Genomic DNA, 17969 nt, shown 5'->3' with positions numbered 1-17969 from the left:
GAAGATAAAACGGACTTAAAAAAAAATTGTTTTGGTTTTCTGATTTGATTATAAAATTGCATAACTACTGGTAATTTCCTTCCCGGAAGATCGACTCGTCATCCTTTCTTGCTGTTGAGATTAAAGTCCTTTTGTGGGATGTTAAAGTCATAAAATAAAGCGTGGAGACCCAATAAAACTGCCTATTGGTAACATCAACTCCTCATCCAAGTAATTATGACAACGGTGACCTTTGACATAGAATAGAGGTCGATCCGCAAATCATGTATTTGACATATACACCTTGTACCTGGCCATGTTATGTAAGTAAACCAAATATTTGTTTGCATCATAAAATACCGTAGGATTCTGCAGACCTCGGGTGAAGATAAAACGTTTTTTTATTTGTTTTGTTTTCTGATTTGCTTATAAAATTGCATAACAATTGGTAATTCCTTCCCGGATGATTAACTCGCCATCATCTCTTTTTTTTCAGGGTTAAGATTTAAACTCCATTTATGGGATGTAAAAGTCATAAAATAAAGTGTGGAGACACAATAAAAATGTCTGGTTTTTAACAGAAGTGTGGATTTTAAAAATATGAGGTATAAACCAATGAAAACTTCAGATTTACGAGTAAGGTAATTGTATTATTGATATAGTCTTTTGAAATATTGCTTCGATTAAGTCTTTAAGTGGTAATAAAATGAACAATAGATAATAATCGTGAACTCCTCGTCCAAGTCCTTATGACGATGGTGACCTTTGACACAGAATAGAGGACCTCCAAGTCATGGATGTGACTTATACACCTTATACCTGCCATTTTATGAAAGTAAACCAAATATTTGGCTGCATCATAAAATACCGTAGGATGCAGCAGACCTCGGGCGTCATTCAAAGAAAATAACCAGGAGTAAATTTTTTGTTGGAAATACTAAAGTTGAACATTCTCTCAGCTACGTAGTGAAATTCAATTCAATTGTTTCATAATGAAGACATCAAGGATTCGAAATTTATGAATGATATTCGACAAGTGAAATTTAACCAAACCATTGTGACGTCATAGATATCTATTGACAAATCGGTGATCTGATAAAGAAAAGTGGTAAACTAAACAATTGACTATACATTTTATTACTTATATGAATGGAATCGTACCAATTTTGATTCTTAAACAGTGGCGTACTTAGGATTTCAAACGTGTCGTGGGGTGGGGAGTCGGGTGGGGGTGGGCTAATTAAAAACTCCCCATCGACTGATTTAAATAGGGCCATGAATCACCGACCGTTTCTGAATGCAAGAAAAGAAATTTCCGACTGAAAGTTTTACCCCCACGACTGTAGGTGGAACCATGCAACCCCTCCCCCCCCCCCAAAAAAAAAATATCTCCCCATTTGTTCCCAGCACTGGTTTTGAACTTTCTATAACTAAGAACCTCCATACAGTTGTAAACAACATACATAGATTGAGGGTTATCCATTGATGTATAAAACTGTTAATATAATACAAGTTGCTAACAATATTGAACACTAACAACCCGGCCTAAAAAAAATTTCATATGTGTCTGGTGATCGATGAAACAGACTCTTATAGACTAGTTTTGCCTTTTTGATCTGTCAATACTTTGATAGCAAATCATTGACACGTTTATGAAGCCGACTTCCTTCACATTCAACGTCCTGTTTGTAATTATTAAAACTCTACAAAGAACTCAAATTTAACCCTTTTAAGAGGTAAGCAACCTTTTTCTTGACTAATAATTCAGTCATCAAATTCGTGCAAGCCAGTTGTATATTATCAAACACCAGTTTTCCTTTCAAAAACTGTCATTTGTCAATTCTTATTTCCAATTCGGCACTTTCTGAAAGATCACCGCTGCCGTCAAAGACACTTTTTGAAACTTTGTTATGATTTGTGGTTTATTCTTTCCTTATCTTATTTTAATAAGAAGCATAAATATTTAAACGGCTGCGGTTACCAAAAAAAAAAAAAAACTACTGTAGTTAACTTCAGACGAGTCACGATGCAAGTGTTTCATTCACGGTGACACTGATAAAACAGAATTGCCGCGGGCTGTATAAAATACACTGTAAAAGATTTTGTTTTGCTCTTTTTAAAGTTTTTATTCTTCGCCTAGCCAAAATGTAGCATAAGACAAAAGCCGCTTTTGTGAAGTTCAACAAAACTGGCCAAATATGTACAGATTATCACAAACGGAATTCCACTAGTTCTAAAATGTTTGTTACTTTCTGAACGGAAGAGGCAAACATGGTGGTTGCATGTATAGATATATGCGAGTCTAATATTAATAATAATAATAATAATAATAATAATAATAATAATAATAATAATAATAATAATAATAATAATAATAATAATAATAATAATAATAATAATAATATTAATAATAATAATAATATTATTAATAATAATAATAATAATAATAATAATAATAATAATAATAATAATAATAATAATAATAATAATAATGAGGATTTTTAAAGCGCAGGCATGTATCCACCGGCAACGGTGCTCAAGGCATGAATAGAACATTAATTAACTATTAACTGTCTTCATATCCCTTTCAATAATGTTTGAAGGATTATTCACCCTCTATCGCACCTCTGTTTAATGGGATAAACTCTACAAGATACCAAAGACCCCCCCCCCCAACCCCTCTTCAATTCTCACCCTTGGATATACGCTAATCACCCACATGACAAATCTTTCGTATAGATAACATATTGCTCCGTTGTCATTTGCGCCATTAGTTTTACAATAAAACCTCCTACATTGAATGAATTAGATTTATGTTCCATGACATTGGCGATATCTGGATAACGTTGCCCGTGCCCATTCCCTATCACTCCTAAAATTACAAATGATGCACAGTAGATTTATATTTTTATCGCTTAAATGATTCTGTCAGTGAAAAAAAAATACATAGGAGCTGTTTTGACAGCAAACATTTAAAATAAGACTCAGTTTATACACCGGTCACTGTTTTATAGCAGGTCACGGTAATATCTCCGACAATGATGTTAGAGATAACCACCCGCCAGAAGAGAATCGACATAGCCGCAAATATGCTAGAAGTTCAAATAATAGTCACCCATGTTCAACGTACATAAATCATTATCATGGCCTCTACTCGGCGAATAATTTGGAAGGCCACAACCTACAGAGAGGAGTCTATATAGAAAGTAAGGAACTGCTACCTCGTTTAGTATTGGGGTTGGAGGGGATGAATCGAAGGGGTGGGGGGTGTTGGGGTATAGCAACACTGATAATCTTTAAAGCAAGTTGTCGCATGATAGGTAATTACCCTGCAGGTTCACACTATAGTGTACTTATATCTTTCATTATTCCTAACGAATGTTATGAAGCAACTAGCCGATAATACGCCGTTATTCCAATAGCATGACCTGGCGGTTGACCCGGAAGTGGAATACTATAACGTCATTTTAATAAATAAACTGTGCAAATTACGGCTTTTAAATTCATAATTATGACGGAATAGCGTGCTCAGGTGTGTCACCATGTTGCTATGATACGTTATAGCTGAAAAATATCGCAGTCTGCTATAATAAGGGCCTTGCTTAAAATACACCTTTTGATTACTTCTCTGTCCCCTGGGTAGTCTATACCCACCCCAGGGTTAATTTTAGCATATGTTGGTAAAGACTTGTGTCTTAACGACTAACTTTATTTGTACCACAATAGAAAACCGAACCTTTCCTAAAGCCGAGTCTCAACATAAGACCTTCGGATGGTTCACCTCATGTCAGAGCCCCTTCCTCACACACATTTAGAGAAGCAATTGACATCCATGTCAGGGAGATAATCGATGTAATACCTTTTATTTAAATGTAATGTCTATTACGATAGATCGTAGGCCTATCACGTTTTGTTTATAACAATTCTGAGTAATGTGGTTTCCCCTGTCTTCAGGTTTATCACGCTTAACGTCCACTGAGTATGTATTACAGATAACGTACCAAATCGTGCGGGTATAAGTCTGATAACTGTCACCACAAGTTTGATATAAAACATTTGACTTGTGTTAACCGTTAAACTGTAAGATCCCCCCCCCCCCCACACACACACACTAACGTCCCAATGGCCGACAGATTACGTAGCTTTGTTAATCATATTTGTAACTGACGTTTTGGCATTTCATATAGTCCCGATGAAGTTGACTAAATCAACGTTCAGCGACACGATCCAGACTCGCTATAGCTAAACGCAGAAAGTTGAAGACATTAAAGAAGTAGTCTAAATTTTGTTCTCGATTCTCGAAATTGTACGGCAACACACACACATGTGCACACGCATATATATATATATATATATATATATATATATATATATATATATATTTGTGTGTTTTTGTGTACGTGCGCAAGACATTGTCCCATGATGCAACGCGCGCGTATCTTTACGTCTCTGATACTTCTTGACATGTGTGATGTAATTGTGTGTACTCCGGAGGAGGCGATTACAATCTCTCCTGGTCTAAATACAATATTTGCTCAACCCTGTCGGGGCCTAAGACACCCTTGGGTGATATTGTCATTTAATATCACGATTAAATAAATTAGTTTTGACATTGCTATTTATAAGGATGTGAAGGTCACAAAAGGCTATGCGTGGTTTCATATTTGAAGAAAGAAAAGAACGAAAGAGAACGAGATAATAATGATGATTGCAAATTGTATGGCGGGATCAATCAAAAAGGAAAAATCTTTGAAAACTTGAAAATATCTGCCTGGCACCATTTTCTTCTTTTTTTTTTCGTTTGTTTAGTAAATGCAGAGGTAAAAATTTAGCTATACGAATCAGGAAATTATCCTTCCAAATATCACTTATAATTTTATATTAATACTTTATTCGTATATAGGCCTTTGTCAATTTGGATGACATGATGTAAAAAGAATAGGGTATTATATGGTCCTTCAGCAATGAGAATAATACGAGATATCCTTCATCATCATAACCGACACATAATATTAAGATTTTATTTAGTGTTTGGATATTTAGGTTTTAAAGTATGTATTGTGGCAGAAAATTAATTTTGATACGTTGGCGAGGGGGAATTCCGCGAGACCGAAGGTCCGCGAGACCGAAATTAAAGAAAGGTCCGCGACCATTAAGCACCAAACTAGCGGTCAGCCCACGTTGTACTTCTATGTCACAATTTGTGAGGAATTACCCGTTTGTTGGTTGTACCGTATACAGAGTCCCGCCGCCATTTAGTGAGAAAAGTATGCTCAATTTGCCCAAGTTGATTGAGTACGTTTCATGTCAGGTTGTTGATTGGAAAATATAATGTTTTTGATTAATTATCATAATTGTGGTCTGTTGAAATACAGCAGCGTGGTAAATGGGATGATGTTACTCAGTTAGTAGCTAAACGTGAGTGGTTTGAGGGTGTTAGCGGTAATTACAGCTGATGATACCTATTGTTTGTAACTAATGTAACTACATATATAAGTACATTTACTTTGCATCAACAATATTTACCTCATTAGTATTCATGAGTGGGTGGGGAGTTATGGGAAAACGGCTTGTAAATATGATATCTCAAGAACCACAAGTTGAACCAAATCATATTTGGTAGATATATTCCCTATGCTGAGAAGGTGTTTCTTATTGCTTTTGTTTCCCATATCTTGTAGATTAATGAGTAGGCGGGCCTTCCATCAAATTGATAAAAATGTCAATATCTCTGCAACTGCATGCATATCCGATTTAGTTTATACTTGGTATGGTGGTGTAACTACATAGTATGTACAGTTTCTTTACAATTAACAGTTAGGGCTTCATTTTTGGGCCCATTTGGGCCCCTACAAAAATACTGGGCACAAGTTTGGGCTGGGTTGGCCCAAGTTTAATTTCCACCTCAAATGCACTTTAGGACACATTCTTTGGGCCCGAGTTTGTGATGCCCAATATATTTCGGACCATTTTCTTGGGGTTAAATTTTAGGGGCAAAAGTATTCTTGAACCAGTTTGTTCCAATTCGTGGGACCATTTAGGCGCAAATTGTATTGGCCCAAGTTTTTGGGCAAGGCCAAAATTTTAAATTTGCAATAACTCCACAACTTTGGGACCATCTGGGCCCCAAAATATTCCGGGCACTCTTTGGGCCGGTTAGGCCCCAAATTTATTTCTAACCAAATTGCATTTTGGGACAAATTCTTTGGGCAGGATATGTGGGTACACATTTTTGGGGTTCAATTTTCGTGGGCAAATATATATTTGAGTCAGTTTGTTTGGGCCGAACATTTCTGAAACCATATAGACGCAAAATTTTATTATACTATCACACTAAATAGACTTGGTCAACATGATAACTGATTCCTGTTTTGATGTGCACAAGTTACCATGTATGGCTTACCACACTATGCATATGTTTAGACATCGGAACCACTAAACGTTTTCGTTTTCTGGTTTTTAGGCGGCCCAAAGCTTTTCCTGGGCGGGGGCAAGCAGAATCTATTTTCTAAACAAGAAAATTCTGACTATTTTCCTTGGGAGGGGGAAGCAAACATTAGGCGAACGGACAGGATGGGTAGTGAGGGTGACGGGCAGAAGACGGGGGAGGGGGGGGGGGATATACCACTGGATAGAGCTTCAATTATAGCTGACGTTGAAATAACAACTGGACACAAAAACACGTAGATTTATACTTGCATACACCATATTCTTGTGGATTCTTTTACGCGTTTACAAACGCGCAGTAACAAACGTATCACACGGGTTCATACGCTGTAGTATTGATTGGTTGTTTCGAGTAATTGTATTGTAGACAGCGGTAATGTCCCTATTGGCTCGCCATACACGGACATGCATTGCGGTTGTATCGTTGTCCCAAAGATATGGTACAGCAGGAGAAATAAAACGGAAAAAGGCCCATCATTGATGTGGCATGACAACTTGAGACTGAACTGATGTACTTACCTGCACATCTGTGCATCAGTTTACGGGTTGTACCTTTTTATCACGCAAATGACTGTACCTTCTTTTTCTTTCTTAAAACTTGAAAAAAGATGAAAAATTATTACCCCGTTGAACAATATCGAAACATATATTGAGAATCACGATTGGGTTATAGGCGCACGTGGCTGTCAAAACCTAAAGGAAGTCAACCCAAGAATATTTCACATTTATACTTCACGATGGTATATCACGGCATCTCAACATGAGTAGTTTATTCAATAATTTACCACTGACTTCAATTTAGATAACGGTGTTATTATTAGCATTATTATTATTATTATTGTTATCAGTTCTCACGTCTAGCGTAAACCGATGCAGACTTATACCCCGTGGCAATCATGAGGTGACAATGGTTAAATCTGATTGGTTGATGTCATAACATACGTTTCCGTTTGACATTCTTTATACTAGCAGTGCTCTAACATTTACGAGGGAGTGAACTATCGTATGATGTAATCTTTGTTTTATCCTAACTTTCATTTATAACGAGATAAAGACATTAGTATAAAATGATGAACCATCAAACACGAACTGGCCTTAGGTCCGCACAGTTTGTTGTCCATTCTGTACACAATGCGCTGTCATTGAAATGCGAAATGTGTGTTTCGTGGTGTTGTGCATGAAACGCCAAAATGTTAACTAATGTGGCGGTGTTGAAGTTACAAATCAGAGGCTCCACTGATTAGTGTACATAATATAGTCTAGCTTGCCAGTATATAACAGCAGTATACCTCATGGCTATGGACACTGATTTTAAGCCCAGAGATTCGTAACCAGTAAGGAAGGTCGTCATTCCACTGTAGGCTTTTATCACCTGTATCGAAAATTTCTAGTCCTGTTGGTGACATACACTCTAGGAATCAAACATGATGCTAATCAACTCGAAATCATTTGTGAATCCAAATGAATCCAAAGGCAAATGAGTATATATATATATATATATATATATATATATATATATATATATATATATATATATATATATATATATATATATATATATATATATGTATAAATATATATTTATTCATAAATGTTACTGTTAATGTATTACTTAACAAAGGATCAAGGGGGGGGGGGGGCGATGGAAAAACAGTGCACCAATGGATGGTATTAAACAACATTTGTACTTGTCAACTTTGTTATACCTTGCAACCATGTACATTGGGGCCCATGAAAGTCTTATGTTATCCTATTGACTTCTGTGTTGTCTCATATATAGGTAACTTAATGGTCCACGTATTATAGGATAAGTTAACGTTCATTCTTTACTTCTTTTTTTTCCAGAATTATGTTTCGACCAAAATACGTCCTTAGTTATCGAACAGTGGAAACGATGGAGTCGAGATGCTGTCCAGGCTTTTACGGTGCTAGCTGTGAACACTGTAAGTTCAAACTTTTTCCAAAGACGACAAACATTCAATCTGTTCTTGTTCTTCTTAATTGCTCTTCTTCTTCTGAATTGTTTTGAGTGCTTTAGTAGTGGTACTTGTCTGCTTATATGTTATGTTTGAAACCAGCATAAGTATTGTACTCTCTATGAAGTCAAATGTTCTCCTCCGCCCAGTCTCCGCCCTTCCCTCCCCCCCCCCCGTTACTCCACCAATGATGCCATGAATCGATTTTGCTCAAACTTCCTCAGTGTATTAACGTCTGCTTGTGAACATGTCAACTGTGATGTTTGAGGTCTTGAGCTTATGAAACGGGGCAGTGGGTCTTAGGGAGAGGAATATAATTCTCTTAAATGTGGTCCAGGCTGCTTAAACTTTATGACTTCCCTCAGGATCCTTATGTCGATTCCCGGTGCGAAATTACTGGATACTGGACGCAAGAGTGTGTGCATATATACGTATATAAATATATATATATATATATATATATATATATATATATATATATATATATATATATATATATATATATATATATATATATATATATATATATATATATATATATATATATATTAGGGTTGGGCGATATTTGCTTTTTAATGTCACGATAAATAGTTCAAAAATTATCGCGATATTTCGATAATTTTTTCTTGTTGTTTTTAGTGTGTTCGCGAACACACTAAAAACAACTGCCGATTTCCCACCGGTGTTTTCGCGCAGCAAACACACCGAGCATAATGGCGTGGGGTTCAGGGCCCGCCTTAGAGCCCCGTTGGAGTAAAGGGGTGGAACCCCTTGTGGGGGTCCAGGGGCGAAGGCCCTAGGAAAAGTTAAGTATTTTTGCGTGTCTGGCGATAAAAAATTCGCAATTGAGGATTCAAATACTGACTAACTTTATGAATTTAAATTGTCACGAAACTGATGAAAGTTTTAAAATGACAAGTTAGAGTAGCTATATTATGTGATAAAATGAAAAGAGAATTAATATGTCTTACAATCTTTATAAAGTTTAACTTACAAAACTGTCGATATTATGAAACAAACTACGTTCGGCAAAGCCCCGTTTCTAGATTGCCTAACAATCAGTTTACAACTGCAGTGCAACCGTACTTAAATATCACGGTAGGCTACAATGTGCTTCAAATTTTCTCAGGTACAGTACCTTGCAAAACAACCCCCCTGTCTAACACCTGTTTGTTAACATTTTTGGCACGGTTCCAAAAAACTTTTCATGGAGTAAACTTTTTTGGCTCCACTCTAGAATTAATTAGGTGTCAGTAAAGGATCCGTAAAGTTATGCGAAATATTATCTTAGACGTTCAAGGAAAGTAGGTCAATATCCCCGTAACATGAAGGTAAGTAAAACACACCTCAAGCCAACCGACTCCTCCGCATGAACAAAACAATCTATTTCCCCTTATACACGAGGCACAGTCTATACCATACAGACATAGCACGATATCAAGGCCCCAATAGCTACAGTATGGCCATCTTTATGAAAGTAAACCTTGTAATTCCATGTTTTAGGCCACCAGGTGTGATTAACTTAATGCTAAATATTGTTTCCATGGCCTTGTAGAAATCGTCAACTTCGCAAAATACAATTAGTTGTGTTTTTGTTGTTTCGTAAGTTCCGTAACCGACGAAGTGGTTAGGCTATTTACTATACACTTAACTATGGTAGGATATTATTATTATTATTTTTTTTTAGAAATTCTAGAAAATACTTTCTTTCCCCCGCTTAACACCATATGTGGTCTTCTGGTTTATTCATAAATGGGTGTACTAGAGCCTTGTTTACATGACACTTGTTGCATTTAGCACGATATGCCAGTTTCGCGTGAATTTTTCGAAAGTATTTTGCTCGATCTTTCGTAAAATTAGAAAGGTGTACCAACTTACTTTTCGTACACAATTGGTAATTTCTCTACTGATTTTCAGAGTTTTGTTCTCTATACAGTCAATGTTGTAAAGAACGGGTTTTTACGAAGTTCAAAAGTCAGTAAATGAAGTTGAGAAAATATTTCTCTTCAACTGTCTTAACCATGGAATACACATAAAACGGAGAATTTTTTTTCTACATCTATTTCAAATTTCTTTCACAAGAAATTATCGTCATTTGTTCAATCCTCAAAAAATATCGTCATGAAAAAAAATTATCGCGATAATAATAATTTTCGATATATCGCCCAACCCTAATATATATATATATATATATATATATATATATATATATATATATATATATATATATATATATATATATATATATATATATATATATATATATATATATATATATATATATATATATATATATATATATATAGATCCGGCGTTAGGAATCACAAATGATTTCGAGTTGGTTAGCATCATGTTTGATCTCTAGAGTAAGGCAAAATATGTCACCAAAAACAGAACTATTATTGTGCGATATAGGTGACAAACGCCTTGTGGAATTACAACCTTCCTTACCGGTTTCGAACCTCTGGACATACAATCAGCGTCCATAGCCTAGTGGTTAGGGTGTCCGCGTATATATATATATATATATTTGAATAATTTACTTTATATTGTTTGTTCTTTCAGCTTGTTTTAATTGTACTTTAGTAGATGAACTACAAAGGAAGGTTGACCATCTGGTAAGCTGAACATTTATTAATCAACAATCAAGGTAAAGGCGCGTGTTTTGGAACGACTTGCTATAACCGTTCCTAAATATCCGAACTTTGAAATGTCTCAACTTATCAGATACCTGAACTTTATTCAAGATAGCAGCTACCATTTATGTGCAGATATCTTCAAATTGAAGGTCAGATATCTAAATGACCATATAATCGAATTTCATAATCGAATAATCAATTTCAGACAACTAGAAATCCATTTTGTTTACTTAAAGTATACAAATCTCTGCCAATGTGCGTGATTGGTGATATAAAAATAAACAGGATCACGTGACATAACCTTCCATCCCCCACATTTACACACACACTCCCGTCATAGAGAAAAAAAGAGTAGGTATATCAACCGAAGGCGAGATTCGAACCCGAATTGATAAGATGGGATGCACATCCACACTTCCTCGATCCGTGCTTACGATGAGGGTAGGCCTAACTCCTTGCTTTGCGCACAACAATGCTATCGTGAGATAATAACACCTCACGTTAGCGCAGCACAATTAGTAGAGCTAACGTGAACGTGGATGTGCCCAGGATTTCCTGAGTGCCGGGTATACTGATCGCCGTCCTGGGGGAGGGGTCTAAGGGGAGGGGTGAAATTTCTCGATTTTTGAAGGTGCTCAGATGCCAAATGCTGGCACTTGTGTTAGCTTTTTAAGCACATACACAAGTTGCCCATTTTTATGTTGAATATAATGTTAGGAATGCCGGGATATTAGATGATAATAGTGCTGGGCGGGATTCACGATTTTTAAGACAGTTCTGGGCGGTAATTTTTAGTGCTGGGCGGGGCCGCCCAGTGCCGCCCAGCGTGAGCGCATCCCTGCGTGCAGATACAGAAGACAATCGATATTTAAATCTGGAATGATGAAATAAGCTGTTCGGGATTGTGGTAGAAGGATTGGGGGGGGGGTGGGTGGGGAGGGTGAGGTGGTGCCACTCTCCTGTTCTACAAAAAAAAACAAAAACAAAAAACGCAGAACAGCGCCGTACATTATATGAGGATAAGCATTTTGAACTTGATGGGATCTAAACCCAAGCTTAAGGTTTGATTTCATTTGCTATCAAACTAACGAGAAAAAGAAAACATTTCTCATATAATTTCTTCCATGTAGATGTCTATAACGGAATTGCCAGTAGATTCTACGGACAGCAACTATGGACTCACAACGAATGATGACTTCACCCACCCACCTAACTTTGGCTCATCCGAAGCTGGACCAACTGGACCACCTGGACCACCTGGACCAGCTGGACCAACTGGGTTACCGGGACCCTACGGACCCCCAGGGCAAATAGGAGCACCAGGGATTCGAGGAAACAATGGTAGCCCGGGAGCGGCTGGTGAACGCGGTTTACCAGGTGAACAAGGAGCCACTGGACCAGTTGGGCCCGTGGGTGCCCCTGGAGAAACAGGGCCCATCGGACCGCCTGGAAGTCCAGGACAAACGGGTGTGTATATACATGCGATGGAATATGCAAGCCAGGTCAAAATCAGGGCACGTCCTTTAGTATACTACCTACCGAGTACCTTTCTAGACGGTTGAAGTTATACCCCCCCACCTTTTTCCATTAGTCGTGTCAGTCATAGTATTGAATTCTCTTTTAGGAGTAAGATGGAAACCACGGACCACACAGAATTTGAGCAGTAGTTCGTCCATAAAGGTAACAAGAACGGAATAGTTCTTGTTAAAAATACAAACGAAAACAAAAACAAGACGTAATAGTTGCTATATATTTAAGGCTGAGGTTCATAACTTATTGAATATTGCAGACTTTGTAGATTGTTGAATAGTGACAAGCCACTTGGATTTGTTTCATTATCAAGTTATACAGGACAGGAATTGTTGTGTCCTTCTTTAAAATGATTGGTAACCTTTCTTTAATTTGTTGCAATTGGTGCCCACCTAACAACTCATGATTCCTGGCTTTAGGTCTGGTGGTATATATTCAGTCTCAGGCATATAAAAGGAAAACGTTTCTACAATATAATATATGGTCTTTTTTTAATTTTTCAGGTGAAAAGGGTGAACCAGGAGAAACACCTACACTGTTGTTCACGGTACGTAGTTTAATATAGGCTGATGGGATTTAATACTGTACATCAATATTGTCGCAAAATCTTAGATAGGTAAACAGATGGTTACTTCCAAAACTTATTAAGCAATTTTGAAATCGATAATGATCAATTCACCATGTTGCTTCAACTTGAAATTTAATTCATTCGTATAAACACTTTGTGGAAACATATACTTTTGAAAATATGGAGGAAGATCTTTAACGTATTTGTGCTAACATTTGTAGGCAAAACTGATAGCTTGTACTCACAGAAAGGAGCGAAAGTGAGATTTTGCAATTAACAGCATTTGCAGCCTACACGTTTTTTTTAAGGTGCCATTTTTTAAGGTGCCATTTTTTAAGGTGCCATTTTAAAGGTGCCATCATATCTTTCATTCTTTCTCGTCACCCAGCATGACCACGTCAAGCATATTCTCATGGACCTGGCTAGACTCAAGGAAAGAGTTGCTTTGTTGGAAGAGATCAATTTATACAGACAAGGTAAAGAAAGCAGGGGAATCCCGACAGTTGGAGGGGGAGGGGTTCGGAGTGGAGAAGGGTTGGGAGGGGAGGGGTGAGCGGTGGACATGACCCCCCCTCAATGATTTCACATCAATGACTTCCACGCTGGCGTGGTTCCGCCGCAAACTGCAATTTGCAACACTCCGAACATGTATGTATGTATTTTAGATCCTCTTGCAAGCAGGAACTCGCGAAGAAGCCTCATTGGCTTATCAAAGCCGCAAGCTGACCGAAGTCAGTCTCTTACAATCATATTTATCGTCCATGATTATGAATTGTCAATTGTCAACAACTCTGTAACTGGACGACATTCATTAATCTTAGAGTGACTCGAACCGGGGACCTTAAGATTGGAAGGCACCGGCGTTCTCACTGAGCTAACACTAACAATCCACCGAACATATAGTTTGATAACTACAGGGCCCCCTAATCACCCAAACAGAGATGTGTCGCAGTCACTGGTTAAATGTGTTAATAGGTTAACTCTTCGTTCAGTTGTATGAACCATGAAAATAAATAGTGTCATGTCAGTATCCAAGCTAAACCACGGAGAGCCATGTGAAAAAAAAAACACACACTTCAATGACAGGGATGTTGCAAACTACGTGAAAACACCCCAGTTTGTCATATTGCTTTTCACGCAGAAACATATACTTCTGAAAGATTCAAATTGTGTTTTTATCCTGTGTTTAATGCCCCGAACACGGGATGCAAGGTATGTTCCCAACTTACTTTCACTCGTGCGTTATTCACCCACCAAAGGTGCTAATTTCACCGCTACTGAACAGTGGTCCGGCCCCTGCTGCCGAAATTTATTTTAAATTTGGACAGTATACCTTTCAGGTTCGTGTGTATAGAATATTTTATCTGTTAGTAGTGCGCGACAACCGGTGTCACATATACATTTACAGTCTCTGCAAAATAAGGAAAGTTAAAACTTGTTGTGCGTGTTTTGGGTTGGGATGTGGTGTATACTATGAGAGGGCGCTCCTGCAGATTAGACTCATGTTCAGTCTTATATAAAACAATTTACGTTGGATACTCGTGAAGGTTTTTGATCCTTATCGAGGGTGAGGAGAGGGGACGGAAAGGGCAGGTGAGATGAGAGGGAGGGGAGGGGAGGGGTATGGGCAAGTTAAGGGTGAGGGGAGTTGGAGAGGAAGCGAAGTAGAGAGAAGAACGTCTGGAAATATCGATATGATGAAGTGTATTTAGAATATAGGCCACAGGTGGCCTATGGCCATAGGCCATAGGCCACCGAAGAGGTGACAAATGGTAATGGATGTTGATTGCAATCTGTTAAAATACATTTCCCCAGGAGGAGATCCTGATGTTGACATTACGGACGATGAATTCATGCCATTCACCGCTACTTGGGCTCAGGGTGATTACAACTACCACGTGGATCACTCAGAGAATGGTGCCAACCCTCCTGCTAATGGGGAAGTTGCATCTGGTGACAGTTATCCGACGTTTGGTAGGGGCGATAGACCCGAAATCAGTCAACAAATTGGGACCAATATAAGATCAGAACAACGGAGCAGACCCTTTCAGCCACCCGCTGATCAAGAGAGGGGTGGCGACAATAGGAGATCAAATGACCCCGTGACCTTTGAATGACTTGATGAGGATCGGAAGAAAGAATCACCTGACAAAAAAAGGAGTTTTGGAAGCAATAAAGTAGTAACATTTTCCAGTTATTAATATGTCAAAATTTGTCAATTTTAGTTCGATAATTGAGAGAAAGACAGTTTTTTCCCCCGGCTTTATTTATACGGACAGCCAATCTGATGGGATAGAACTGAAGACACAAAGTAGCTAATTATACAGAGTTAATAATAATAATTATTTAGTATAATTTATCGTGATTTATTTTATCTATTGCAAGTAAACTTAAAATCACGTTAATAAATCATTTCAAGTAGCATATGGAGTTTATACCGTTAACACATGTGCGAATCTTTGACGTCAAAGCTCATCAACTATCACTTATTCAGCCAATCAAATACTACAACATCATCACCATTATATATGGCTATGAACGAACTGATCTTACACGATATTATTAATTCTAGACATAAATAGATATACCATCTGCTTTGATCTAATATTGTTTGTGTAATATCATACCTTTTGAGATATGATGTAGTTTACTGGACCGGTCAATGTTGACCTGTAAAACGTCATGATTATCTGGTTATATCTTCCTTACGTATAATTAATGCGGAACTATACTGGAGGTCAGTCTAAATTGTGACGTCATATAGATACAGGTATACGTCAGCGTTTTGTTACTTTTCTAAAATAAAAAAACAAAATCGTTTAAAAAAAGTGTAAAAAATAAATCAATAAATAAGTAAGAGAAAACAGGTATCATTTTTTTTTTTTTCTGCTTTAAGTATTATTAAATGCTCAATTGGCGTCCCTTATCTATGATACCAAAGATTACGATTATGTATAATTTAACCTAGTATAGTAATTCATTTGTTTTGGTTTTTTTGCTCATACCTTTGTAAATTATTTGTCATTAATGTAATTATTGTTATTATAATTCTTAATACTATTTGTCAAACGCTCAGGCTGGTTTGTGGATTGGGACTTTCTCTGAATTTATTTGGATTTCGGTTGCCAGAAATGCAGATATCCGATGGAGAAAATTACCCACATAAACATCACAGGGCACATTGTGAGGCCATGGCACTGTGCTGGTCCGCCATAGGGGGAGGTGGTGGGGCGGGGGGGGGGGTGGCTGATGGTTCTAGGGTTAAGTGTCGGCAAAGTTCCGCCTCTGCGGCGAGGCCTATCGGGAATTGCTCAGAATGAGACTGCAATTCATCTTTTTTTATTTTTGTTTTTTATTAAATGAAGATTAATCAGAGAGAAAGTAATCAATTCAATTCGATTCGACCATGAACGGAAATGGAATAAAAGTCTCTTCATAAGGCTTAAATTGTAGTCTACTTTTGAAGCGCAAAACACAAATTTAATTCTGTACTATTTGTTTAAATAAATTGTCTTGTTTCAAGAAAGGGTGGAAGCCCTGGGATCGATTGGGGTGTGGGAGGGGAATTCAAATGGTGCATTCCTGTGACGTATTTAGACTATAAATTAAGTCAATAATCATCTCCAAACCCTATAGCTTATGCTAATAAATACGTTTGCCTTGTTTTTGTGAGGTTTCGGTTCTCCCCCAGCTGAATTTCACCCGGATTAACTATGGAAAGGGGTAAGGGAAGAGAGCATGTCCCGGCCCTTACCCTTGCAGAATGACGCTCGAAATTGTAAAATTTCAACGATACTATACCATCTGATCGATGCAGAGCAAATGGCACCCACTTGGCTGCGTATTCTTACATTGATATCACAACTCGTTAAGCTCATGACCAAATGTTAGATCTATTTTCTGATTGCGTCAACAATGAAATGTCTACTTTTGTTCTTGTACGGAGACAGATAAACAATAAAATATTAATTCGAATTGTATTTTGTCTGAGTTAATCATTTATTTGTCTCTAAAAAATATTTACAATCCTAGATAAAACCCCACCGCAACCCCCCTCTCCTTTTTGTTCCACGAAAAGTAGAGCCAACCGAAGCACGAAAAAGGTGGGATCGAAGAAGACGTCCCAAAAATGGGCCGGATGACATAACTATGGGGGACCGATCTGGCCCTCCACTCCCTCGAATCCAAGGAATGCCAAAGACACAGTGACTACGATTTTCGTGGACAGGATTTACACTGGTATACTAAGAGAACATGTCAATTATGTTCTGTCCTGAAGATTTATCAGGGATGCATTATGTTAGTTGGATTTATCTCTGTATTGATATATGTACCACTACTCAGTACCCAATTGATAATCCCATACAACGTCTAGTTAAAATCGACTGGGAATGTTTTTTCTAATAACCTATATGTTTATGAGTTTGTTGTTGTTATGGTATAGCCTATAATGGTACGCTCTATGATGGCTGGAAGGGTATCAGTAGAATGGTATCGTTGGCTTTGCTTTTCCTTCTTTTGATAACTACGTTTGGGTGAGCTCTTTCTCTTTTATTCTTGCATCGGTGAGATTCTAGCCAGCTCAAGAGTAATCCGACAAACATGTCCATTGCCTCTGCAGTTGGTTGGGATGATTTGATTGCAACCTCTCAATGGTCTCCTTCATCAGTATCATCTGAGTAATATACTCATATTGAACTGTTGTGACAATTTCTCCATTCGCCATCCTCTTTCTCCACGACCCGGATGCTATGACGATCTTGAAAAGAAGCCAGCCAGCTATTCGAAATTATTGAAATCTGGTAACCCAATTCAGTTTTCTGTTAAGCT

The 17969-nt window shown here is 37.6% G+C and overlaps 1 protein-coding gene across 1 annotated transcript in view; it reads left to right on the top strand.

Annotated features, from left to right (window-relative positions):
- The window catches only part of LOC139981057 (uncharacterized), a 63945-nt gene extending 46831 nt beyond the window's left edge, over positions 1–17114 (top strand). Inside the window, exons 3-8 of the mRNA XM_071993195.1 lie at positions 8272–8369; positions 10968–11020; positions 12172–12508; positions 13075–13118; positions 13528–13615; positions 14955–17114. Coding sequence (XP_071849296.1) covers positions 8272–8369; positions 10968–11020; positions 12172–12508; positions 13075–13118; positions 13528–13615; positions 14955–15256 — 922 coding nt within the window. The 3' untranslated portion in view covers positions 15257–17114. The remainder of the gene's footprint in view (positions 1–8271; positions 8370–10967; positions 11021–12171; positions 12509–13074; positions 13119–13527; positions 13616–14954) is intronic.
- Positions 17115–17969: the final 855 nt, after the last annotated feature.

This window comes from Apostichopus japonicus, chromosome 15 (assembly GCF_037975245.1).
Source record: "Apostichopus japonicus isolate 1M-3 chromosome 15, ASM3797524v1, whole genome shotgun sequence".
NCBI lineage: Eukaryota > Metazoa > Echinodermata > Holothuroidea > Aspidochirotida > Stichopodidae > Apostichopus > Apostichopus japonicus.
The sequence above is the reverse complement of the archived record's forward strand: the minus strand, read 5'-3'. Positions and strand labels throughout refer to the sequence as shown.